The sequence below is a fragment of the Pocillopora verrucosa genome, chromosome 8 (assembly GCF_036669915.1).
Source record: "Pocillopora verrucosa isolate sample1 chromosome 8, ASM3666991v2, whole genome shotgun sequence".
NCBI classification, from domain to species: Eukaryota; Metazoa; Cnidaria; class Anthozoa; order Scleractinia; family Pocilloporidae; genus Pocillopora; species Pocillopora verrucosa.
This window is the reverse complement of record NC_089319.1, coordinates 2,363,768-2,391,309: the sequence shown is the minus strand read 5'-3', so window position 1 is coordinate 2,391,309 and position 27,542 is coordinate 2,363,768. Positions and strand designations below refer to the sequence as shown.

Below are 27,542 nucleotides of genomic sequence, written 5' to 3'. Positions count from 1 at the left end.
ACCTGAAAACCACTTGAACAGCCGGCCTTGATGTTTCGTTTAGTCTTTCTCTACTTTTCATTTCTTTCCTTGATCAGCCATTTAACCCGTGCCTAAAGTAAAAATTCTCATAAAAATTGAAATACTTGAATGTGAAACAGGGTCTAGAGAGAGAAATCGGAGAAATAATTTTACTTATCGATATCTATCAGCTGGAGAACAGTTTCTCGATTAATTACCAAATTCTCTTTATGATTCACAAGAAAGTTGTACATAAGAGTAAATAGCCTATGTAAAGCTGCTCTTTGCCCCCCAAAAATCTCAGAAAGATCTCAGTTTTTCAAGACCTTTTTATCATTGAAATTACAACCGTCTCAAATATCAGTAAATTCAGAAAAGAATGCAAGCTCAAAGTCTACAAACTTTTTCAGATGTGTCACGCAACACTCATGGGCAATGTTGGAGGGACGTTTCGTAATGTCCCCAAGCCTGACAATATGTAGCTGAAAATTCGCCGTAAAAGCTCGACGTTTATATTTATTCTTCAGGGTTGACCATCTGAAAATCCGCAACGTTTATCTGGATAGAAGACTGGAAAGAAAAAAGGGGGACCCTAATCGAAGGATCAGAGCTTGAGTGCAAAGGATCGGGAAACATGAACACACAAGCAGTATAGCATCACGTATTAAGGACAGATTTAAAACCTTCTTCAAGCTTTGACTTCGAGTGTCGAAATTACTTTAAGAAGAGGAAGTGAACAGGAACCCTTGGCGACTGTCACAATTGTGGACGAAAGCCAAGCTAGATCGAAAAGTGGTACCAGAAATATTTTCTGCCATGGTAGACTGGTTATAAAATATGCTTGCACGTTACAAAATGGCGACAGATGGAGAAGTGAGTTTAACATTTCTATTTGGACCGAGGAGCGCACGAAATTTCCCACCCATCGACACCCAGCTGGTACTGACTGCACGAGGTTCGAATCACCACTAGGGATTCTCATCAGTCTTTTTTCTTTGTCCAAGGCCCATAAAAAAAAAAAAAATGCTTCACTGCACCTTGCTTAGCGTTGTGCTTGGGGTATCCTGTATGTTTCTTGAAATGCTCATCCTCTTTCAAATCAAAATAACTTGGTAAAAACAAAAATAAATGAACAACCAACAAGTAAATAATCAAAGAACAATTTGACTGAACTGGAAGCTATTGCCATGCTTTTCCTCATTAGAAACACCTATAAGGAGTGTTTGAAATTCAGTTAGGTATGAAATTCAATTTTCTGCTTGTTGTTATTGAGATGAGGTGGGGCATTTGAGCTAGATTTTGGTCCAGGAGGGCAAGAATTTGAACGAACCAATCTTCAAAAGTTCAATTTCCAAGGAAAAAGGAGATTTTGAAGCTTCAAATTGATAAATGCATTAGTATTTACTTTGTGTATTTGGAACTCTTTTTTACATTGGATTTGTTAGACACTGTTACGATATATTTTTATTTTATAGTTTCACAAACTATAACATTGTAAAATTACTCCCATGATGGAGTTAAATTCTGCTCAATAACTGTACATTTTACTTATTATAACTTAAGTTCATGAAGGAAAGTGACACTCACTCCGAAGTTAGTTACATTAATTTGAACTGCCATTGTATCAATTCCTGCCAAAAACATTTAAATTACATGTTCATCAGCATGAACAACTAGTTGTTTGAGGGTAGCATGCATAGAAATTTCAAGTTAAAACTTGCTCTTCTTAATTGTCCTAGGTTTCACAGAAATCTTAAGATTAAATATCAAAAAAATGAAAGAAAAAATTCACACATGACTTTAATTTAAAGAGGCAAATCATGCCTCATACTGGTTTACAAAATTCACAAATCCCTCTCACCTTTATGTAAAATTCCCAAGTCAAATATTAATTTTGGTCGTAATTAGCCCTTTAACTCCCAAAAGTGATTAAAGTGTGACCCAGAAGTGATTAAAATGTGACTTCTCCCTCTAATAACCATACATTATCCAACAAGCAGGTAATAAGAATACACAAACTTATCAAGTTAAGCTGTTATCTTGATCTAACACCAAATTCTTGCAGCTATTTTACAAGGAAATGTGTAGCAGCTAGAGGGGAGAATTATCAATCAGATCCTAGGAGTTAAAGAGTTAATCACACATCACATATAAACCCATTACCACCTTCTTGTTTTTTTGAAAAAAATCTTGTCCTTCTAAGGACAATTGCTTTTTCTGATGTTACTGAAAAATGGAGTCAGTATACTGTGCATGTGAACTTGCTTCCTCGTATACTGTTTCAACTCTACCTGGGAACTACAGAATATAATCCCTTAAAATTATTATCATTTCCCAGCACTCTTCTCTGGAGCTGCTGTCAAGTCCTGGAAAATGTGTTGAGATAAGGAACAATCATAGCTACTATCAAAGGTATACCCTTGGCTATAATCATAAATACAAATAAGACAATATTTTTGGCTTTATACCAATCTAAAAGTGTGCTTTGCTGTACACATGGCTGATTTATGAGAAACTCATTCCACAGTGGTTACATCTCTTTTCAGTGAGCATCAAGCAACAGACAATACCAATAGGGAAGAAGCAGATGGCTAAGCAAACTCCAAGAGCAGTGCAACTGTCCTCAAGTGTCCCTGTGTGGCATGCTGGGCAGTTCCCTCGAATATAGACATACGCTGTTGGAGGCACATTTGCTGGCAAAGGTTGGTAACCTGGTGGAGCTCCTTCATGATAACCTGTGCAGAGATCAATAAAGATCTTCATCATTACATAATAGAAAATGTGGTGTCTGGTAACTTTCAAACAGGATGACATCTCAGACTTGTGTGAGTCATTGTAGCCTTGCATCAAATGAATACGAAAAATAACAGTCACAGCATTTTACTGAGTAATCTATGATTGCACCCTGGTTTTTTCTTAAATGTTCTCTGTGACTGGTCTGTAAATCTCTTGCCACCCTCTCAACCAATCAGAGAAATTTAATACCTCTCAGGACTTCCATTCCTTCATGCTACTTAACACAATACTTAAACTTGCCACACTACCTCCTTTGTTCTGAATGGCTATTTATAATTACAATAATAGGACCAAGTGGAGTTCAATTTGGTCTGTAATCATATGTGTGATTAACAAAATAACAATATGATTACCTGTAGACAGAATTGAGTGACAAGAAGTCCTGTTACCAATTAATCATAATGATTTCAATTTCCAAAAAAAAAATATATCGGTACCTAAAACAAATATCTCCAGTCGAGACAATGTCTTTGGTTAAAAATTCCTCCATTTTTTGAAATTCCCCAGTTTTTCTTTGGATATGTGGTTGTTGCTATCTTATGTTTATTTTGATCATTTCTGCGATTGGTGGATTAGCTGAGTGGACTTATTATGATTGGCTGCTTCAACTGTCCAATAACAGGTGTCCAGTTACAGCCACCTGTCCGATTACTCTGTCCAGTTACAACTGTACAGAATGATTAGTGAAAAATGAAGCTGCAAATGCACCAATAATATTTGAGGAATTTGTAATGGCTGTGATAAATATTATAACTACTTTAAATTTGATCTGTTCAATTGCAAGCTGCACTTAAATTTGTACAGTTTGATCATCCTCTAAGAATAATCCAAGTAAGCTTAGTCAATCTCTTAAAACAAGGGGAACAGGTGCCAATTACTGTCATAAGAAAAAAAAAGAGAGACGAAAATCTGTAACTGCCTAAGATCCCAGTAACTAAATCTTCATCTCTACATAGCAAGCTGGGAAATATTTTTGAAGTGTTCCTGATTATGTTCTAGTGCATCCACTATTAATTTATGCAATAACCTGGCTGGAGTAAGGGACTGCTTAAGATTGTGCTTTAACCCTTATAATCCCAGGATCTAACTGTTAATTCTCTTTTCTAGCTGGTACATATTTCCTTGTAAGTTAGTTGCAAGAATATGGTGTTATATCTTTATAAATACTTTGATATGATGAGTTTGAGTATTCTTATTACCTGATTGCTGGATAATATGGATATTACAGGGAAAAGTTACATGGTTCATATTCTTAAGGGGAATGACTAACTTAGCCCCAGACCATATGCTGGACCTGGCTAGTTGTTATATGACATTTGTTTGTCAAATGATCACTTCCATTTGTCCATTCTATCACTCCAGTTGTTTCATTACAAGCATATCTTCATCCCTAAATCAGTTTCTTTGTAGCCTGATACATCACTAATCTAATCTAGAAGGATTTTCGAGCTAACATTTAAAAGTCCTTCAACTGACACTGTATATAATTTTAACTTACTGGGTGCATATCCTGGTTGAGGAGGAGTTGTGATTGGATAAGGACCTTGCTGGTAAGCCTGTGGTACCTGATAACCTCCCTGGTGTCCGGGGCCTGGAGGGTAGTATGGTGGTGGAGCTGACATTGTAATCCTGTACTTTTCAACCACTACAGATTGAAGTAATGTAAGAGTAAGGAGCTTTTAAAAGGCAAAACTGGAAAGAGTATCTCCCAATTTACTTATTTAGTCATAGTAAAAAACCTTATTAACAGGTATTTCCTAATTATAGTAGCCAATACAAACTTATCGATGTCTGAAAAATTTACCATTATGATAAAAAAAAATCTTTCAACATTGTGTACTTGCTTGCAATCTGTTATACTGTTTCCTGACTGTCCCAGAGTTTTACAACAACTGAAACTCAAAATTGAAGACAACCCCAATGATCTGGGATGGTTGGCAACAATTTGAGAAAATCGGAAGGAGTGGGGAGGTATTCCTTTTTTTTTTCTGATCCAACATAGATTTCTGCAATGATCAGCAGTCATTGAAGATATATACATACTCCTGTTTTAAATGGAGGGGATCTTGCCATAGTTTTAGCTTGCTATCAATCCTCTAGTTCCTCCAGTACCCCCAAGTCACAAATAAAATGGTTCCTGTAACCCATTATGACAAATGCCTAGCAATCTCCCAATATAATGGTTTAAAGGCTGGGGTGTTTGGGAAAGAGCAAAATGCCAACTGACTGGGATTTTTCCAACTTACATGTGTGTGAACCAGCCCTTGCTTTTTAATTTTTTTTATTCTTTTAGCAGATTTCCATTGTGTGGAATTTTCGAGGGCAAGAATTCTGCACCCTATACTTCATTGTACTTACAGTTCCAGGATAAACTAAAGCAATGGCGACAATAATAGATCACCTTTAAGACCAAGGCTTTGTTAGAGAATAGTATGGAATTATACGGAAATCTTCCCTTTCCGGGTAAGAATCGAGCATCCAAGTAAAAATGCAGATCAGCTGTGCGGAGTGAGTCTTCTGATTTTTATAATTACAATGAAAACAATTTGCTAATGCAAAGGAAAATAAAGAAAAAGAAAAGGAACTTCATCGATTATTTTCACAATTTTCACGCCTTGAGCTAACTTGAAAGGAAAATTTTAAAGAGGCAGATGAACGTTGCTCTGGAGACGTTTTTTGAGAATTAACATCGAATTTTTCTTATCGATTATACATCTCTTAACTGCCGTAACAGATCATCAAAAACCATGCAAAAATGACTACTCATTCCTATGTAATTTACGAATCAAGTTTAAAGCAATATTTCTAGGACAGAAGTTTTACTTTCTTCATGAAAATTTGAAACGAAAAGTTTTACACTTACCTCAATCGCTGCGAAACCTATCTCACAGTGACATGACACGTAAATATTGTCATGTGACTAGCCTTATGCCCGGGCACACTTATCCCGTGGGCACCCGAGAGATTTTTGATTTTCAATATTTTTCTACGTCGTCTGATCCTTAAACCTAAAAAGAGAAATGCCATAATGCAACTTATAATTCATTGATACCTGTTATTTTATACTTTGTGAATATTTTCGTGATTTTTAAAGGGCTAAAAGCTAGTGCTTGATATCATAACTTCAACCTTTCTAGGGTAGCATGCGATAAAAATTGTCACTTCTTCAACAAGATGGCGAACGATGTAGGGATGTGGAATGTCCTTGTCATGGGCTTTTCCTTTATGTTTATGTTCACAGCCTTTCAAACGACGAGCATGATCGAGGTAAGTCCATTTATAATTTATCTGCATCCACTCTCGCATGAAATTGACACAGTATTCCAAGAGAGGGAGTTTTTTTTGGCGGTAAATTCACGTGATGCACGAAGGAAGTGAATTGCACATGGTCTGTAATCATTGAAATGACCTCATTTAAAGCCCTTATTTGTTCCATTCATGTGGCCATGATCAGAAGCTTTACGTGAGAAACGATATGGATTAAGAGGATCGAATGGACTTACGCGCTTTCTTCGGTTTAAAGGACCCAAATTTGTGACTAAGGAAATTTATGATGTAGTTTTCACTTTCATCGGTATGTAACACCCTATTTTTAGGGAAGTTGTAGAACTATCATAAGTTAACAGTTTCTGACAAGATTTCGTCGTTACCCCATACTTTATTATGCACACAGTTAAATTTTATAAAACTATGGTGAAATGCGATAGTTTACCTATAGGATGAAGGCTCTGTATTTTAAAAGTTAGGGTTGTAAGGAAATCTTTCCAAATTTTTTAACCTGACAACAAAATAGACTGCATTCCGGAAAAATCGTCTTATGTGCTCTGCTTTTGAAGAAACCATTTGAAACTAGATATCACTGTTAAGCTCATAAAATTATCACAGTTTTTCTGATAGGCACGCACTAACCTCCAAACACAACAATGACAGTGTTTGCTTTACTGAATATAACCAACCTCTGCAGTACCGCAGACCTCAAAACAAACTGGACAGTACCACTCAGCAGATAATAGGCTAACAAAGTGTGTAAGGCGTTTTTGATATTCCAATTGGTTCCTGGGAAAATCTAGTTTTAAGTTGGACAAAAGAAAAACTTTCAGTTGGTTTCATGCTGTGGAACACTGTGAGCTTTGTGAAAGCTTCACACACTAGTGTGCACCAATATCTGACAAACATTCTGGTCTTGGTGTTGGGCTGCTAAAGTCAACAAAATCTTTTTACTTCACCAGCCAACTGTACTACAGAATTTCACCAGCAAAGAATACCCTGAAAAACCTGAAAGTAAGTAAAAACCTAGTGATATGCTATGTGAAGTGAATATACACGGTCACATTTATGTGTAAAAAAAATTCTCTCTTTTTCTTTATGAACTAAAAAACTGACAAAAACAGACTACATTGGTAAAACTAACCTTTGATTTATGTTTAATATACATGTAGGGAGATAGGAACTTTTTTGCTGTTTATAATTATCAATCAATCAAAGTACAAAATTGTGACTGAATTCATAATCATTGGCAGAAGTGTGACTGAAATAACATTCCATGTTATGCATGTACTGTACCAGTCATAAATCAAGACATGTTCTGATATTTAGAACTGTTTTTATTTTTGTTTCAGAACATATCAATGGCTATATAAGGTAGGAAGATACTTGCATGTATAGTAACACTTCTGGCACCCTTACATCAGTTTGCTTATTCTCTGTATTGTTCTCTATACATTTATCAAGGTGCTGACAAGGAGAATTTGTTCAACAGTCAAGGTCTTCATTGGCTGGTGATCATTTTCTTTATTCTCATGACCCTAATGTGTAATGCAGGGGTGATATTGTAAGGAGAAATTAGACACTAGTCACCCTTAGGGGTTAAAGGGTCAAAATTGATTTATGAAAAATGTTCTATTTATAGCCAGGGTATCATCTATGCAGTTTTTGCATTGGCTAACTGGCTGGCACCTTCTTTTGTGGGGATATTTGGACCAAGAGTTTCAATGATTGTTGGAGGGATCTGCTATGCGTAAGAAATAATTGCTATATTTTTATCTTAATTAGGATATTAAGTACCACTGACCTGTATAATTTTAGGGGTACAGCTGTAAATACTTTTTATGTAATGCAATATTAACTGATCCTGGTGAGGTTATCCAACATAATACGTCAATCAACTCAAAGTTTCATTAATTAGTCAGTTACCTTAGACTGAGTTTCAAAGTGGAAGAAATTTCATCACACCCTTTGGCAGTTATTTGGGAAAGAGTATCCAGTGTAGCTCTAGCAGGTGCTAGATCTTACTGAAAGAAATTTTAACCCAACCCTACTTGTTTGAAAGGCTGGTAATACTACCAAATGGACAAATCACTATCCTGCAGCAGCTGATGAGTGCTAAGAAAATGCACTGTGCCATCCATTAGATAAAGATTTGTCCCTTGGGTAACATTATTCAACCTTTGAACAACCATGCCCTGAGAGATAGCATGAGCTTGACAGATAAAATCTATTTTTTTTATGAGGATGCATCTTACTATCTTTCAGCCTGTTTATAGCAAGCCTCATTGAACCAATGGCATGGAGTGTATACACAGGATCAGTTATTATTGGATATGGAGCAAGCGGTAAGTTGCTTCTTCATCTTCTTTTTGACTGATGTGTACCAGTACTGCATGCTTAGTGCAATGATGTGTGTTTATTGTCTGTTTTACTAGTCAAATTTAATTCTAGCTTACTTTTTCAATCCAGAAGGTGTTTACATGGTAGAGTGTTATACTTTCATAGGTTAAAATGATTATCACAAATCATCTCTAAAAAGCATAATTTCTCTATTGATAGTAATATGGACGGGTCAAGGTACCTTTCTTACAATGAATTCCACTCCTGAAACAATCTCAAGAAACAGTGGCATTTTCTGGGCGTTGCTCCAGTGTAGGTAAGTGTTTTACTGCAAGACTCTCATTGATTAAATGGTTGGTACGAACACAGATAAGAATGCACTGTGGAAATAGCTGGCAGTGAGGTCTACAGTAAGGTACAGAAAGTTATTTTGGTAATCATATACAGTAGACTGAAGCTTTCTGATCTATTGAAGACTGCTCAAAAATTGTTCTCATTTGTTTCTGGTTAAATCTAGGCAAGGCTTAGTAGAAAAGATTTCAATTGAGGTCAGGGGTTGGGTTGTTTACAGGCCTTTTGATGTCTAAATAGCTGATATGAGAGGCATCGTCATAGTCAAAAGCTGTACATGAAAGTTTGGTTTGGTTTTTTCCGCAATACTTGTGTAAATTAAGTTTTCCTCCTTATTCCCTTTTTTTTCAGGTTGATAACCTTGGTTGATTTCAAAACTCATGATTGAAGGAATGAGCAAAAGTCAAAACTAATCTATTCTGTTTCTGTTGTTGCAGCTTGCTCTTTGGGAACATGTATGTTTACTTTCAGTTTAAGACTCAAGTGGGAGGAATCAGTAAGTCAGCTTCCTTTTTCATTTGCTCAAGATTCCAATTCCTATACAAGTACATTGCATTGATCATGTATACGTGGTGTCAACATGTGTGTGAGTGTTTAACCCTGCAGAGGCCTTCACTGCTGGCTTTTCGTGAACACTCCCAGCAAGTGTACAAATTAATTGTTACTCCAACCTGTGACAGTTGCAGATCATTCTTCTTAAATGTAAATTGTAAGAAATTCCTTTTTTATAAAAATGAGAATGATTGCAATTATAAACTACCTAACACCCTAACCTTTTTAACACATTTACTCCAGCTTTACGGTCATTCTCTCTCTTGATTCTCCATTACCTATTATTTAAGCTCTAAGAAACTGGTTTGACATGTAAATCAATCAGTATCCTGTCTTAATTTGGAATTTTTTTTCTGCTGATTACCTTCATTCTTGTAATTTACTCCTTCTCTTGCAGCAATCTGTTGGAATTGAGTTGAAAAAATGAAGTTGAAATGCTTTCTTTGTAGCCTGATTTTTCTTACCATTAAACTTTTAAATTTTTTTTTGTCTTGTGAAAAAATTAAATTTGATGTGCTTTTCTTTTTCTTGTAGGTGACACTGTTAGGAGGACAGTGTATACAGTATTCACCACTGTGTGTGGTTTAGGAATATGTCTGTTGTTCCTTCTTCGGAGACCATCAAGTTTGGTAAGAAAGCAATAATTTGCTCATAGTGACATTCATTAACAGTCAATTAGAAATTTGAATTCATATTAAAATGTTTAAGACTAGAGCCATTTCTGAATATATTTGCTAGAACCCAAAATTGTCATAAGGGTATCATTTTTGCTCTTACTGATTCAAACTTGGACAACTCTTCATGCAGTTCATCAGTCATTTGACTATTTTGTCTTGTGACATAAATCTTAAGTTTAATTGATATTTTGTGTTCCCTCAAAGCCATTAGAGGTAAATGAGAATGACAATGATGAAAGAGAATTAAGTCAAAATATCAGGTGAGAGCATTGCTTTAGTGAGTAATTTCCATCCTTAAACACTAAGTTGTTTATTAACTCTTTACAAGCAGCTTCCAGTTTGTAAACAAAATGTGGTTTAATTCATACAATAACTGTTGTTTTACATCATGGCAATGAAGAGTTTTATTTTCTATTATCTGTGGGTGTTTATAGGTTAATGAATTACACTGCATTCTAAACATGCATTGTGGCATGACTTGACTACCAAGTACTATATTCTTCTGAATTTATTGACTGAAATATTTTCAGGCAACGTCCCAGCACTGAGAGAAGAGGTGCCCTGGAGTCACTCAGTAAGCTTTTACTTCTGATGAATACTCTTCCTTTTAATCCTTTAACTCCCATGAGTGACCAAGACAGAATTTCTCCTTACAATATCAATACAATATCAACCAGATAAGTGATGAGAATAAAGAAAAATATCAATTTAGGGATAACTAGTTGATCCAATACCAAATTCTCTGAACTAACTTTATAAGAATTGTATGGTTGACAGTAAGGAGAATTAAAACTTTGATCTGGGAGTTAAAGGGTTAATAACTCTTTACATCAATATGTCAGTTTGCAAGGTCTTCACACTGTTTCAGAACTATATATTTCCTATCAGAGGTAATAACATGTACCAGGAGAATTTGTCCCACAATCAAGAATTTCTTGAGTTCATGATTATATCCTTTATTCTCAGGACCCTAATTTTTGCTTCAGGAATGATATAGTTGGGAGAAATTACATGCTTATCACTCCCATGGGTTAAAAGTTTAATATGGCATGAAATTATTTCATGGAGTTGGATACACAGCTTATTAAAAATAGGTGTTTGAATAACTAACAGTAAATGTTTCCCTTATGGATTTTGTGTGCTTTTTATGCAAAATTCTGCATCTCTGAAGGTTTTCTTTTGCCTTTTTTTTTTTTTGTAGAGGTTGCTGTAAGACTGTTTTTCACAAAGGATATGTTTTTCCTCAGCTTGTGCTTTGCATACACAGGTTTGTTTACCTGTCTTTTTGTTACAGCCATAAAATAATGCATTAAAATGTTGCTAGCTTTTAAAATTCTGTAAGTTTAAAACTGTAAACTCAAATTGGGGAGCAGAATATCAGTAGAACAGATTCAATTTTAACCTTGGATTATGTGTAATTGCAACATTTACAGTTCTTTGAAGTAATAGTGAGTTTATGTTGCAGGTCTTGAGCTCACATTTTTTAGTGGTGTGTATGGCACTTGTGTTGGTAAGTCTAACAAACCTCTGGCCCTATTGGTACAGTAATTATTTTCTGTTCCTGTGACTGGAGTGCAAAATTTTCCATATTATTAGATGACTGATCAGAGTAGTATTTGTTGGTTGTATATAATTCTGCAATGTAAAGTGGATCAATTATATTTTTGGGTGGAGAATGTGTATGTATTTTGTGAATAATGTGCCACTAATTTACAGTTCACGTTTATCTATACTTGTTCATAGGATAATTTACAATTAATTGATGCTTATTGCTTTTCCGCAGAAGATCTCGCCGGCTCAACCACAGCCGTTAAACATTAATTTTAAGCTCATTGTTTGTCGATTTTGGTCAACCGTTTCTCGGTTTAAGCTATCCGTTTTTGGACTTTGGTCAACTGTTTATCATTTCGGGCTGACCGTTTTTATTTTTGGTCAACCGTTTAACAGTGTGAGCCATCCGTTTTTGAACTTTGGTCAACCATTTAACGTTTCGTGCTATCCGTTTTTATTTTTGGTCAACCGTTTGAAGGCCTAAGCTATCCGTTTTTGGACTTTGGTTAACCATTTAAATTTTTTGCCATCCGTTTAAGCGGTTATGGCATCCGTTTAAACGCTCGAGTTAACCGTTTACTATCCGTTTACAACCGTTTTTCGAGACCGTTTAACGGAAAAGCGTTAGTGTCCGTTTTCCCGTGGAGGGTCACATATTATTAATTACAATTATGTTAAGGCAATTGGATACAACTGTAAGTTAATTTTTTTTATGCTGAAAGGAAACACACTTCTCTTCCCCAATTCTAAACGTCAAATTGGATTGGTGGGAATGCTCATTGGTTGTGGTGAGATAACTGGTAAGAGGCTCAAGATTTTTGTCTGTTATTTTGATATACTTCAGCAATCTTGAATTTTTTTATGTAATATATAAAGCCCTTTTAAAGCATCTTCTAATTTTAGTTCAATTACATTTTCTGTACTACGAAAATTGAAAATATTTAAAGTAAATTCCATGCAATGTACTGGTCATATGTGACAATTTTTCTTTTTGGCCCTCAAAGTAAGTCAGTAGAAAGGATTTGTTATCAATATATGCATGTGCCTGTAATAATTCTTCAATATTATTGTATGACTGAATGATGTTTTAAACTCCTTATTTTGTCTTTGATTGTCTCATTGTTAGGTGGCCTTATATTTGGAATCTTTGGCAAAAGAAGTAACAAGTTTGGCAGAGAACCCATTGTCCTTTTTGGAGCACTTGTTCACTGGATTTGTTTTCTTCTTATCTTTTTCAACATTCCTGAGGAAGCTCCTAGCGGACCAGTATCAGGAGGAGAGAATTACCATGTATTTCCAAAAGGGCCCAAGTAAGAACATCTTTCAGAGAGGCTTCAATAGTGTTCTCATATTTTTTAATCTTCTGTCTTCCCCTGTGAACTGAGCTCACTGTAATCAATTCACACCTTTCTATTCTGTAAAGAGTTGGTTTCTCTAATGCTCAGAAAGAGAGAAACCACTGTCTGCAAACAAGCTTTTGTTTTGCTCTGTAATACTGTGGGGAAACAACTACAAGTAACCTTTGACTAAGTAAACCAACCACAAGCTTGTTTTGGGTTTTGACATGTGGCTCAATTGCAACACTGCAACTGCGTACTGTCAGTTATGCATTTCAATACTCAAAATTAAGCATTATATCATAAGTTGAATTATGCATGCATTTTGATGGGTTTGTTTGATCTATTAGAGAACAGACACACAGACAATGTCTCTGTTAACATATTTTGCTACTTTATTTTATAACATTAATAGATTCCATGTTGGTGTGGGACTGTTCAGTAATAGGTTGCAGAAAATGTTGAAATGTGGTAAGACCATGGCTGACACACTTGGCTGCACCTTGCATGTCACCTTTTTTGTTTTTTCCACATTTTGAAGTCATCTGTGATCTATTACTGAACAGTACATGGCTACATGGGTTCTACATAGAATTTTTAATTGCATACCGTTCTTAAGGGGTTCGATTCCATTGATAGCAATAAAAGTTGACTTATAGTGTATAAAAGTCATAAATGCACTGATGTTTTATTATTTCTGCAGCTTACCTGTTGCTTTGCTTTGTGGTTTCCTTCTGGGGTTAGGAGACAGTAGCTTTAATACACAGGTACTGTCTTGTTTGATGTTTCAGACTAAACACAGACAGCTATTTATTTGGCAAGCAGTGGTGATCTTGACATTTTGGCGCAGCTTGCCCGTGTCAAAGGGCAATATACAATCAATTCCAGTTTTTAAAGAGGTCCCAAGGTTAAATGGTAACTGCAGTGGACTTGCATTTGGTCTAAATGTCTGCTGTGTTGTGTTCATGGACACATTAGATTCCTCTTGCAGTGACTCTCTCTGCCTAGGAGTGTAACTGAATTTCGGTAAACTGTCCAAGAAGCCTGACCAATATTGTTAGGGAGCAACTTTCTGTTGGATGACATTTATACAGTATGTGGCAAGAAATTTTGTAGAGTTGAAATGTTCAAGCAGCTTCATAAACTGGGATAGATTTACTATATTGATACATTTAGTTTGGGCCACTGTCTCAGGCTAGTGTGTTAGGCTTTTGTCAAATATTTCAATATGATCTTACATTAAATTTTTTTTCCCTTTTTCCTCCCAGATTTATGCAATTTTGGGTTCTCTGTATGAAAAAGATAGTGCTCCAGCTTTTGCATTGTTTAAATTTGTACAGGTTGGTTCACATAAATAATTATCTGTAACAAGTATTGTTCACACTGTACATTTGTATGGGAGTCAAATGGACCAAGGTTTTTTATTGGAGATGACCAGAAAATGATGGGTTAAGCTTTGCTCTTTGTGAATGAGTATTAGCTTGTCCAGTATTGTTGTGACACTGCTTACGAATTGAAAATTGAGTATTTTTGTGCATTTTTCTAGTACATGGATTAAACCTTTACACTCTAGTAGAAGTTTGCATCTTCTCTATGCTGTTCTGTACCATACATTTTCTAAGGTGCTAACAAGCAGAATTTCTTTAACAATTAAGAGCTTCTCTATTTGGTGATTATTTCCTTCATTCTTTTAGACCTTAGTGTGTGATTTAGGGGTGTTATTTTGAGGAGAAATTAGATTCTAGTCACTCTTAGAGGTCAAAGGTTTTAGACTGATAAAAGAACTAGTGGCTATCATATCAGTGGCAGACCTTATGAAGTTACAACCAGTAAGTTATACCTCCTTTAGCAATCAAACATTTGCTCAAACAATTTTTTGCTTTGGTTCATGGGTTGACCATCATAAATAACTTTGCTTGTACTCATTTGTGACATTGAGTATCAAGAAGTACAAGAATTTAGCCATTTGTAACAATAAAACTACTAGTAAATTGTATTCTTATTCAAATGAAATCGAAATTTTCGTTTCAGTCCCTTACAGCAGCCATTGGATTCTTCTACAGTCTAAGGTTAAATTTACCATGGCAACTGCTAATTCTGGTGAGTCAGTGTTTGGTGTTACAGGCTTGAGATTCTTTTTGGTCAAGGACCCAGTTATATCTAGAGTACCTTAAGGTCACAGAATCAGTTCTGAAAATTTGTAAAAATTCAAGACGATTTAAAGTGGTCTAACCTTACCTCCTCTCCTAGTACTTTCCTTTTAGAATAATTGAAGGTTCTTGGGAAAGGATCATTATTCAAGATTGAAGACCTTCCTTTCTCTGGAACAGTTTGTTCTTTTTTTTTTTTTTTTTTTTTTTTTTTTTTTTTTTTTTCCTTTTTTTTTTTTTTTTTTTTTTTTAGATAACTTTTTTTTTAATTGCAACACGAAGAACACTACTTTACAAAACAATACGAACACTACTTACAATACCACCTACAAGACGTTACTTATTCTACTTACTATATAATACTTCCTTAGACTGCAATTCTTACCCTACTTTTTACAGTTTTTTTTTTTCGCTTACACACCTATGTATCTATTAAATTATAATTCAAAATGGGTTTCCATTTAGCCTCTAGCATCTTCCTATCATTAAACTTAGCCGCAATGTGACATTCAGTTTCATATTTTCTTTTAACTAGTTCCTTATACGAAGGGAAAAAAGGAAGACTATTATTCCTACGGCAATTCCATAAATGTAGCTTACCTAAAACGATTAAGTAATTAAATAAAGAACAATTAGTATCTGTGACACCAATTAAAATAGTCTTTAACTCAAGTTTCCTTTGTTCTTTGGCTATAGCGATCCAATAAGATTCAAATTCTTCCCAAAATGCATGTGAGTAAACACAGTAAAAGAATAAGTGATCAATTGTTTCCGCACTAGTATTGCAAAAAGTGCAAAGATCGCTTTGTATTAAACCTATCTTAGCTAAGCGGGAATTTGTGAATAAAATGTCATTTAGTATTTTAAATTGAAAGCATTGCACATATGTCTCACAGATACAGGACCTTATTAATGAGAAGGCCTTTTTTGTTTCCGCATCATCAATAGAAAATTTAGATTTCAACTTTGTGAAGCCTCTGGACTCTGTCGCCTTACTGGATATAAGCAAACCGTAGAAATCCCTAGACTTGCTAAGTGCTGGATCAAAGATTTTATCACCGATTTTAAATTGCAGTGATCTGACATGATCTTTCTTAATTTCGTGGCATCGAATTCTTAGATGACTTGGTACTGCGCAACGAACACCAGTCCAGGTCAGAAAGTTGGAATCTTTTAAACCATTACGTTTTGCAAGGTTAAAGGACTCTGTGTTACTCAAATCAAATTTTAAGTCGCTTAAAAGAATAATATTTGCGCTATTATAATTATAATAGAATAAAGGTTTGCCGTTTACTCTAATGTTATGATTGTTCCAGATGATTGTTTCACGTAGACTTACAAGATCAAATTTAGAACGAAAATCTGACCACCAGTGTAACATCTCCTTATAAAATATTGGGGAAATGTTATAGTCATTAATATTATAATCACAATGAAGAAAAAATTCTCCACCAAAAGGTTTTAGTAAATGTAATAGATACGCTTTCCAGGGATAAAAATTATCGCTTACAGTTTGTTCTTAGCTTATTCTCTGGGCTTGTTTTAAGATTGTGGCAATCAGAGCTTAAGTAGCACTGTTTTTTTGCATTAACATGATGAAGTGGTCATCAGGTATTATCTGCCAATATTGTTATTTTTCTTCCATAGGTAATCCAGTTGTTAACACTAAATTACCTGCTATACTCTCCCACCGACACAGCACCACAGTTTCTTTAGAAACTTACCCCTTTATCCTCTTCAAATAGGTGTGCTTCTGTATCTGTAACAATTTGACACAAGAAATGTATTCCTCTTGCTCTTCCATTTCAGGTGGTTTCTTCACTTTTTGGAACTCTTGGTTTCTTTCAAGTAGAGTGGAAAGCAAGAAGAGTGGCTAATCAGGGTTATGCTCCTATATCAAGTTGATGTGTGGAAGATGAATACTAATAATTATTTTCAGCATGGTGAACCCATGTAGGTTGTTGTTTTGGGGTGGGGGGTAGGGGAAGGGGGGAGGGAAGAGGAATTCAAAAGAGGTTAAGAAATAGTAACATCAGAGTACATTTCAATTGAGCATCATCTAACTGAAATCAAAGTTATCATTTAAAAAGTACTTAATATAAGGGTAGATGACGACTCAAGGCAAAATGAGAATCCTGACTGAAGTCAAGAAAATACAAATGACTTGTGGACTGGAGATGCTGTGGCTTTTTTAGACCAGTTGTAGAGGATAAAAAGTAGCACTGAATGTAAAACAGTTTATGTGAACGAAAAACTTTGTAAATTAGTTGAAAATGCTGGCTTTTGGTAAGTTTTGAAAGTTTTTCAATATAGTGATACATAAGTTTTGCAAAATTTTGTACACAAATAATGTCAATTTTGAAATGGAAACATTTGGGAATTCACTGAAAAGTTGGTATAATTAGAGTTTGTTTAGGTCACAAGATCATTAACTTTGGTCAATGTTTTGCTTTTTGTTGAAAAACAAACAATTGAATCATCTTTCTTATAGTATAGTATAGTGTAGTATACCTGGAAGAGACATGTTGATTTAGAGACTGCTCAACTTAAATATTAATTTCTTGATGTCAGTAATGGCAATGTCAAGAATATAGTATAGTACAGGAGACCTTGTGGCACTAAAATTTAATTTAAGTATAATGATTGCCACTGAAGTGATGAAATAACTAACACTAATACAAGATTGATCATACTTCATTATTTTCTCTATGTGTAGAGTTACTTCTAGAAACAAAAGTGTGTTAATGAAATTTAATATCTTATAAAGTTTGCAATGCAGAACAATTCTAATTACTCACAAGTATTAAAAATCTTAATTTTCATAAAGGCAACAAATAAAAAAAAATTATTCTCTTACAAGGAAGATTGTTTGTTTTGTTCATAGCCACTGTTTTGCTTCACTACCAATGCATTCTCTTCCCCATGTAAGGAAAAAAGTACATCATGAGAACACAGAACTTGAGAGGAGATCAGGGAATCATGCACATCATTTATAAAACTAGGCAATTTTTCTCAACAAGGAGTAGGGAAGGTCACATGTATTCAAGCTACTTGTTTGTATTACCTAGCTAGGTCTAAGTAATTTGGCATTAGAAAGACGTGTCGAGAAAAAGGAAAACAATAAAGAGAAATTGGTAACCAGTTGTAGTAGTGAGTTAAAAAATAATATCATTAAGGATGCTAAGATAATGCGTAAAGAATAAAAACTTCAGGTAAGAACGTTAGGTATTAAGGCATCTGAGAGAGACTTAGTAACGAGTTCCTAAAAAAACAAATACTAGTTTACATAGAAACTTTTTCATTCGCGAAATAAGCGAGGAATATCCTGAGTGGGTGTCGGCGAGCAGTGAGGTGTAATCACAAGTTGGGATACTCATGATAATAACTAGAGTAAAATGTCAGTCTCGTAGTCCTAGATGTGAAAATCTTTCACGAGACCCCAAATCTTTTAGAAGGATCGTACTCTTCCCATAGTTTTTCAAATTCCTCTGCAAACGATCTGACAACGAATTCTTCACTTGAAATAACTACGTTCTCTCTATTTCCAGTCACCGCTTGCCTTGTCCAGTTAAAGGATCCATTAACAAGTGTTTTTCGATCAATGACGGCAAATTTGTGATGCATGAAGAACGAAGAAAGATCGTGGCGAACTTGGATTCCTTCGCGTCGAAACTTTTCAATCTGAGAACCAGTCGAACCCATCTGTTCATCATCTGTCAGCACTCGGACAACGACACCGTTCTTGTGTTGTCGAATGACTGCATCTGCAAGCTCGCGACAGTTAATTGTAAAAACACAAACGTCCAAGCTTTGTTTAGCTTCAGATAAAACTCTCACAAGCTTACTTAATGAGGTCTCTTCGTGAGAAAACTGACAGTTTTTCCTACTACAGCCTCCATTGAATAGAAACTGCTGGCATGCGAAAACTTTGTCCGGAAAGAACAAAACTTGAGTTGCAGATTGATGACTATTTGTCTTTTCGGAAGAAGATTTTAACGCTTCTCTCACAATTATTACAAAGATATAGACTGTTTGTACTGAAACTCCAAAAACGCAGCAAATCCGAAGCAATCTTGATATATCTAACCTCGAAAGAATGACCCATTTGAGGCAGCTAATGACAGCCATCTTGAATTATTGCTTTTTCCTTCTGTGTAATAAGTCATGAGGTGTCTGTTGAGCAATATTCTCGTCTCCAGTGTCCCCCATCAAACGACGCGGAAAAAGGAGTATTTGCACAAAACTTTGTGTTATATTATAGACCAACTAGAATTTGACCAAATGTCCATTCGTTGGAAAAGAAATTTTAAAGAAAGTTTCACTTGCTTGCCTAGTTGGGCCCTGAACGGTTGTGGACCAGTACCCAAACAATGATTTTAACATTAGCTCAAACAAACCATTTTTCTGCTGGACAACGTTGTGAAGAGCAGGTAAGAGCAGGTTTACCTGCTATACTCTCCCACCGACGCAGCACCACAGTTTCTTTAGAAACTTACCCCTTTAACGTTGTGAAGACTCTAGGAAGGAGATTTGGATTGTAGATTTCCTTAGTAAAGCATTCCTTCCGATGCAAAAAAGCGGTGAAAAAAAAAAAAAAAAAATCTTAAGCCCAAAATACTTTCAAGTATATGCCTATTTATCTAGCATTTCGTTTCCAACTCTAATCACCCGCCCTGGACTTTTACCCCATCTAACAATGGGAAGTTTGCGACAGTACATTACATTAGAATGAACATCATGAACATCATCAGAATGAACATCGAATGCTTACGGAAAAAAACATGGCTAGGGAAATCAATCACTCTTTCGGTTAAATGACGTTTCAAACTTATCGAAACTGCACCTTATAGAGCAAGAAGGGACAAGGATTTTCATGGATTTCATCTCGGTAAACGAGACTTCGATTTGAACAGTTTTGCATATTTCATCATTCGTAAATTCTCACCTTGTAATATTCACTCACTGCCAAGAAAAGAGGTAACGAGAAGAAAGAGATTGATCAGCCAGCAAAAGAAGCGATCATCACTTAAGAAGTTTACTTTAAGGATCATGGGAACGAAAGCTTTAATATTCTTATAGTCATTCATCACATAACAATTCTTTTATATCAACACAAAGCGAGATAAATATGCACTATATTCATAATAGCCAGGTGTTCAAATAATAATTAACTAATACTTTTTACTTGCAATATATCAGATATTGACTAGATCAGAATTAAAAAATGTGACTGTGGCATGATACCGCGCTACACTTAGAAATATCTTGAGTCCCGAGAGAACCGGTTTAGCCTGCTGAATACGGCGTTTTATAAATCACTAAAACGGCTAAACGGAAAATCCAATTGAAAACGAAAAATTGGAATGAAAAAAAGAAAAAACCACAACAACAACAAAACAAAACAAAACAAAACAAAAAGAGAAAACAAAAAATGTCCAGAAAGAACTTTGGCCAAAATAGGAAGACGAAATTAGAACAACATTGCCTGATATTTTGACCTCTATAATTAATCTATTTGAATTCATCTTTACAATATCTTTTTAGTGCGTTTTGACATTTTGAAAAAATGATGATTTAGTCTTTTGACAGCATTTGAAAATTAAATATTGTTCCCTACTCTTCAGTTATTATTAAATACATCATTATGTATGACGATAATGCAAAACTGAGGGAAAACAATTAAACTCTTCATTTTTCAACATTTCGTGGGCACTATATCGCTTTCGGTAAATGTTACACAGGAAGGACAATTTAATAATAACACATTCATCCAAAAATAGGAAAATCCTCAACGCCCACCTACTTCCTAAGGTTTGCTTATGAACGTGCACTCATTATCTTCAATTTCCTTAAGTGCCATAACCATTAGAAAGCGTAGAAATTCGTCTCGTCCATATGCTTAAACCATACATTTTGAGGATATATATTTTAAAAATTACAGAGATGTTTTTCAATTCTGAAACCTGTCTTCTACTGCTACAGGCTCCTCTATTCTTGGTGATAGTACAAATAAGAAAAAGCGCGAGACTAATTAATGTTTCGTGGGCATAATGTCATAGTTAATGTTCCTGAATTTGAACGTTCAGTCGGCGTTTGTTCCGCACGGAATCCAAGTTACAAACGGGTATCTTCAGAAGTCTTAGAAGAAACACTATTTCTGTGATTTCGATCGATCTTACAACAAAAAAATTTATTCAACAAGTTGATTATTAGCTGACGAACCTCTCTGATCCTCCAACAATACAGGGGTGGGTTAAGGGTTGAATTAAACATTATAAAAGTCAGTGAGAAATTTCCCACTTTGATGAGTCGTAATTTCCCAGGTCGATCCGCAGTTATCCAGGCCGCAGTGACAGCGATTGATGGTAGAAAACAAACAAGGAGAGTAAGGTAGACGCAGATCAATGTTGCTATGGAGCGTTTGTACTGCAAAACATCGAATCCTCCGGTTTTAACGCCCGCCGCAGAAGATTTTTTCATACTAGAAGAAATCTGAATCTCGTGTTGTTTGAGAAAGCGGTAAATCTTGAAAATCGTGAATGATGGGATCAGGAGAAAAATGATAAAAATAATGGAAGACAGAATCATTGAAATGGAAGAACTCACAAGACGACCAAGAGGGAAACTCAGGCAAGTTATCCAAACAAATGCAATCACTGCTCTTGTTTTGTTGGCTGTAAGGGTTGACCGATAGGCGTGACGCTTACATAAGGTGAAATAGCGATCCACACTAATAGCCACAATCGTAAGAAAGGAAACTGCAAAAAAATAATCAGATGTCCACTGGAAGAGGATTCGCGAGTAACAGCGTACTTTAGAACCACCGATGATTCCGTATATACAGTAAATAACGTGTAATGGCTGTACAACAAGACCGACCATCAAATCAGAAACAGCGAGACAGCACAGGAGGTAATTTGAAGTACGATTCAGGGTGGTAGCTTTCTTAAGCGCGAACAGAATCAAAGTATTACCCAAAGTGGCTGTTACTGAGAGGATAGCGTTGAAAACAGCAGCTATAATGTAGTTCGTGTGAAGTGCGCTTGGCGCTCGAATGAAAATGGACGGATCGTAACAGGTAAAAAGATCAGCGCTCGAATTAGCAGGGGATGCGTTGACGACCATCCTCGCTCTGTAGCTCTTCGCTCTTCTTTATGTAACAACTATCAATTTGCGGTCCGAACGTTAGTCTTTTATCCTCAATTGACAATGATGCATATGCATCTAGTTTTCTGGTTATAACGAACCTTAACTTGGCTATTTGCAATTAAAATTGACGTAAATTTGTTTTCACCTGTTTAGAATTGACGGACAGGAATATGATCCTCGGCTGATTTAATTCTGACTCTCTGCACAAAGCATATAAAATGATGTCTCCGGCCAATGAAATCGCAGCCGATAATGTCTACAATAAACAGATTATCTGATATTCGTCAAAGTAGAATCTTCTATGCAAACATGCATGCACCGATAATGACAAAAGTTAGGTGGAGAACTGACCCAGGCTTTGTTAAATGCTGAAAAACCTAAATTTTTCCCCGTCCTTTGGACATTTAAGTATGTCCTTGAAATAGATGTATCTCCTCGAATTCTGCGATTGAAGCGAATCGACGGAAATAACTCAAAAGCATGGTTACTCATGGTTATATTGACCAGTGGAATAAACAATGTCACTGATGTCTAGTTCTTCTTGTTTTTTGTTAGATTGTATTAGCGACAATTCTACAATCCTATGGACTTACGATCAGAACGACATGAAAAAGTGGAAATGATGAAATATGACAACAGTTAACAAATGGTTGAAAAATGCCGAAATTGATTGGTAAATTCTCTCTTCCTGAAAAAAGGGATGATTGGAAATAAGAATAAACAGTTTTCTGCTTCAATTCAAACCTGGTATAATCATTACAAAAAATTCTCTATCGAGGAAGTCCCACCTAGAATAAACTATAATTAAAATCTAAAAACGGATTATATCATGTAATATCTTATTAAGGCAACGAACTCTGTTTGTATTTTGGAACTAAGTTATATATTATGCTCTTAATATTTAAGTTATTTACCCAGCAGGTGATCCATATCTTTAAAAGAATAATGTTACCCGTTGGGAATAGTTTGCAATCGCTAAAAGTAAATGTATTTCTGAATCGGATGACTTGCGGCTAAAAATTTATGCGTAAAATCTTTTCCTGAAATCTTCGAAACGAGAAATTTAGAGACTTAACAACGGCCTGTAGCTCGCAAGAGTTGTTTCAAATCGCGAAAACGAAATTTCCGCTCTGTTTTCGCGAATTTGAAGAGAAAGTCCTTGTGTCGGGTCTGTTGTCGAAATAAGGTGATCAGGTTACAGGATTTAGCGAATCCTACCCGCTCAGATTTTCAGGAAATATATATAAAAATAAATCCTACTACTAAAAAAAGGGAAAACACTAAATTAGGCGAAGGAAACTTGAGATATATTATCACGCTAACGTAAGATAATAGTCGGCAGGATAAAAATCCATTAGCTCTGGAGTAGTATGTGTTTTTGCGCACTTAGCTAGAGGCCGATTGTTGATCGATGTCACTGACTAGAATTTTCTGAATCCACAGCTGCTTTTGTACTCTATAAAATTATCACTGAATGATCTTCCCTGGAGGCTTATTCCGCGGCGCATAACAATTTTGTATGCGTAAAGTCATGTTCTAAGTTGAGAATGCTCGCATCACTGAATTGCATGCCTCAAAAACTTTTCTTTTCAATGTTTCTAATTCATAAATTTATTATTTGCTTTCGTGTTAGTTACGCAATTATTCCTGCAGTTTTGATCAACATCGTCATTCATGATATTCAAATGATTCGTCTTTTGATTAAAGCTTCCCTTCAGGCGAGAATGAGTTAAAACGCAAATCATTACAATCAAACCATAATCATTAAGAAAAAAAGAAATAATTATTTGGATTAAAGAAAGTTGTCAAAAAGCACTCAAAATTTAAAACAAAACAAAAGAGCCAGTGGATAAGTTTCAGTCATCTCCAAGGTCGACATGTAATAGAAAACTTGTCTTTCAGGTATATAAACGTAATGTGTCTGTTTAGTCATACTTTAATATAGCCTGCCATTTTTTAATTAGAACTGTTGAGAAAGGAATATTATATATCTTGGTAATACGAAAACTAAAAGCCGCCATTTGTTTCACCTTTAAACTCCCAAGATCTGATTGTAGCTGCTACGCATTTCCGTGTAAGTAAGTAATGAGAATTAGGTGTTAGATCAAGACAACAACTTCTACCTGATAAGTTTAGGTATTCTCATTACCTGGTTCCTGGATAATGTACTTCTATTATAAGGAGAGGTTACACGATTATCACTTTTGGGAGTCAAAGAGTTAATCAACGCTGGCAATGAATAAAAGTTTATTTTAAAACGATATAAAAAAGTAATATTTTGAAAAGAGTTAAAATGAGTCCCTGACACAATCATTTGGTTTCGGGGGTTTTCAGAGAAGACCGGTTTTTGGGTAAATTACACCAAGGACTTTAGGGACTACGTATACTGATGTTAGAGACCAAAGAGTCAGTTCATACATCTCTACTAAGCTCGTGCGTGCTGACGCATCATTATTCGGCTTAATATGAAATATTGATTCTGCTCTTTTCGATTATAATCGTTTGTTACGGGAGATTGTATATATGATTATATGGTATTTTTTATCGTTCTGGATTTTCAAAATATTGACAGGTTAGCATTGTTAACTGACCACAAACGACATCAGCAAGTGTTAGCTCCGTAAAATTCATTTTATTTCATTCTCGAAACATACTCTGTAAGGTTGCCGTACTTGTGATCTATCGTTGGGGACATCTAGGCTTTTGATTTCTTGAATCACTTCCAACTTAGTGATACACATACATGGATCCTCCTTAGAACTCTCTGAATATTCACCAAATGAATAAGAGAGAGCCAATATTACTGAAGGATGACGCATTGTTTTTGAAACAATAGTTTTGTTTGCACCTGAAATAAAGCTCACATTTGGCGGATTCAGTGATGACCAAGTTTGTCTCAGGTAAATGTCATACGAAATACATTATGATATTCTAAGCCCGCTAATAAACCAAACTACTTTTTGCCTGAAGGAGACCTCAAGATATACCTAAGATCCACGCTTATAGTTTCTTTATTCAAATATACTTACGTAATAATATAATTACTAGTTAATGTGCGCTTTGAAACGTTAAGCAGCGAAGCGGCGAAAGGCGTGGAACGCAATAATAAGAGAAACCTACTTCTCAACTTGAAGCTTTGCAACCCGTTTTCGTTAGCAAGAATCAAGAAGCGGAGCTACGAGCTTCTTGCTCGAGCAGAGAACAAAGAGCAGCGAGCCGCGAGCTTCGAGCAGAGAACAAATGCTTGATTTCGCGCCCTTTCATTTTCCGTAGGATCTGCCGGCTGCGCAAGCCTGGTGATCACAAACAAGGAAACTACACAAAATCACGAATCATCACGTAATTCTATGAAAGTCATAAAGCATATATGGTCAACAGGAAATGCATCAAACAGTGTAAACAATTCTGGAAGACCAATATCTTTCGATCGCTAAAATTCTATTTGAGCCTTACGTCCACAAAGTTCAATAATGTCGCTGAAATAACAGATGGTAACCTCTGTAGGCTTATTCAAGCTGATTTATTAAAGTTCAGTTTTAGCTTTGAAAACTGACCTACAAAGTTTCAGCAATTACCTTTCAGACTGAAAATGAGCGAGCGCTTTGACGTTTTGACTAAATTTATCGAAAACAATTTCTGATGTTTCGGAATTTATAGCAATGACTCTGCAACTTTTGGAATAAACATGAACTGGGGTTGTTATACAGTCCAAGTTCAGTAGCAGCGATCCCGCGGTACTGCAATCTTAAATTGGTTAAAATTTTCTCGCGCTAAAAGTTTCTGTTTTTATTTTAAGAGGGCTACTTTAGAGAAAGACCAACATAAAGAATACTTTTCCTAAAAAGCCGTGTTTGTAGATCCAAGATTTTTACGGCTAACCTGAGGCACCGGGTTGTTAAAATCAGTTAGTAAAGTAGTTTGCAATTACATCTCTTTCTGTGACATCACGGAGGTAACGCTGGGAGAATAATCTCTGGTATGTTGATCCATATCCCAGAATTGTCTTCAAGTGCGGGAAATCATCACTTTGAGCTACTCTAAGACCGAATTTTTACTTGGTCTCTAGAGGTTACGAACTTGACTTCTTTCACTACTGAACGGTTACGACAGAGAACATTAAGTACAATTTGCTTCAGCTCTGAAATCCGCCAGCAGTATATCAAAGGATTCACAGAACTGTTCACGTAAACCATGGTGAGAGCAAAGCTAAACAAAACCGAAGTTGAAGTATTCCATCCAGAAATGGCTACTGCAACTTTGTGACAAAGATATGGCAGAAATGAGACCACTGAAGCGCAAAATAGGTAAAACATGCTCACTACAGACTTCTTGTAGCGAGCGAAATTCATACCATGTGTTTTTCTGATGCATTTCAGTGGGTTCACGTGCCTTCCCATCCTACAAGCTTGCTTGCGAAGGCAGAGGTAGATTTTTAAGTAAGCGCAGAATGTTATGGAAAAAAAGACTGGAATTTGTATCATGCCTATAAGCGAGTATAAATCCTGTTTTCTGGTCCAAAATGACGACCATAAGCCTCCGCTTATCCAAATTAAAGCTAGCAGGAAAATAACTCTTCTTAGGGTGACAGTGGAATGATATTGTACGCGAAGGACCAGCGAAAGGAGCCGGTCGATACTAATAGCTGCCATTGTAAGAAATGAAACAGCCGAGAAGTGACTTCCTTCGATATGAGAGAAAATTCCTTCCTTGCAATATTTGTGAAGAATTCCGTTGATCTGTGCCCATCTGTAGACCACGAATAATGGCTGTACTATAGCACCGACTCCCAGATCTGACAAAGCGAGACTGCATAGTAACGCTTTAGATGGAGAGTGCAGCGACGAGGCTTTGTACAAAGCGTACAAGATGAGTATGTTGGCGAACACGGCGATTACGCTAAACACAGAATTAATCACACAGACAATTGTGTCTGACAACAGGATGACATCGCTATCGGCTTTGCTGAAAAATACGTCTAAATGCCTGCAACAAAGCGTTGCCTCTTCAAAGCTCTGGTTACCACCTTGGTATGATATGTTCAGCATCATGAAGTGATGTTGAACTCATAAGACCCTTCTTGCTTACTGACTCGTTTTCCAAATAACCAGGAATATATACTCTGTACTTTCTGTGTACGCATGTATTATTCTTGCAGCTGCCGAGAAGGAAAATGGCTAAAATTGTTTTTGGGTAATTTATACTGAGGCAATATTGCATACAATTTTTCCGGTTCACTTTGCAAGAATGGACATAAACAAACCGCACGCGAAGAGTACTGCGTACTTTGAGATTAAGTGCATCGTCACCCATGACAACCCTGAGGAAAAAAAGGGGAAAAATATAATAAAGCACGTACAAATTATTGTGGTTTC

At 35.8% G+C, this 27,542-nt stretch overlaps 5 protein-coding genes across 5 annotated transcripts; 1 reads left to right on the top strand and 4 right to left on the bottom strand.

The window, feature by feature from the left end:
- Positions 1-1,446: 1,446 nt before the first annotated feature.
- Positions 1,447-5,798, bottom strand: LOC131789540 (membrane protein BRI3). The gene is made up of 3 exons (XM_059106696.2): positions 5,660-5,798; positions 4,295-4,441; positions 1,447-2,735 (listed from the first exon to the last, which is right to left on the bottom strand). The coding sequence occupies exons 2-3, from the start codon at positions 4,416-4,418 to the stop codon at positions 2,506-2,508; spliced, it is 354 nt and encodes a 117-aa protein (XP_058962679.2). The 5' UTR covers positions 4,419-4,441; positions 5,660-5,798; the 3' UTR covers positions 1,447-2,505.
- LOC131789515 (UNC93-like protein MFSD11) lies at positions 5,251-17,603 on the top strand. The gene is made up of 19 exons (XM_059106673.2): positions 5,251-5,304; positions 5,934-6,063; positions 7,026-7,077; positions 7,416-7,437; positions 7,706-7,813; positions 8,329-8,408; positions 8,623-8,719; positions 9,192-9,250; positions 9,841-9,935; positions 10,188-10,243; positions 10,514-10,557; positions 11,185-11,250; positions 11,449-11,493; positions 12,257-12,334; positions 12,661-12,844; positions 13,575-13,638; positions 14,140-14,211; positions 14,903-14,971; positions 16,831-17,603. Exons 1-19 carry the CDS (start codon positions 5,285-5,287, stop codon positions 16,924-16,926), a joined length of 1,437 nt encoding a protein of 478 aa, XP_058962656.1. The 5' UTR covers positions 5,251-5,284; the 3' UTR covers positions 16,927-17,603.
- A 551-nt stretch (positions 17,604-18,154) lies between these two features.
- On the bottom strand, positions 18,155-19,150 carry LOC131789532 (uncharacterized). Its single transcript, XM_059106683.2, has one exon. The coding sequence runs from the start codon at positions 19,147-19,149 to the stop codon at positions 18,451-18,453; it is 699 nt and encodes a 232-aa protein (XP_058962666.1). The 5' UTR covers position 19,150; the 3' UTR covers positions 18,155-18,450.
- A 992-nt stretch (positions 19,151-20,142) lies between these two features.
- On the bottom strand, positions 20,143-22,280 carry LOC136282780 (adenosine receptor A3-like). The gene has a single exon (XM_066170689.1). It carries the CDS (start codon positions 22,144-22,146, stop codon positions 21,136-21,138), a length of 1,011 nt encoding a protein of 336 aa, XP_066026786.1. The 5' UTR covers positions 22,147-22,280; the 3' UTR covers positions 20,143-21,135.
- Positions 22,281-25,266: 2,986 nt separating this feature from the next.
- Positions 25,267-27,277, bottom strand: LOC131791250 (melanocyte-stimulating hormone receptor-like). Its single transcript, XM_059108600.2, has one exon. It carries the CDS (start codon positions 27,216-27,218, stop codon positions 26,208-26,210), a length of 1,011 nt encoding a protein of 336 aa, XP_058964583.1. The 5' UTR covers positions 27,219-27,277; the 3' UTR covers positions 25,267-26,207.
- Between the last annotated feature and the right edge of the window lie 265 nt (positions 27,278-27,542).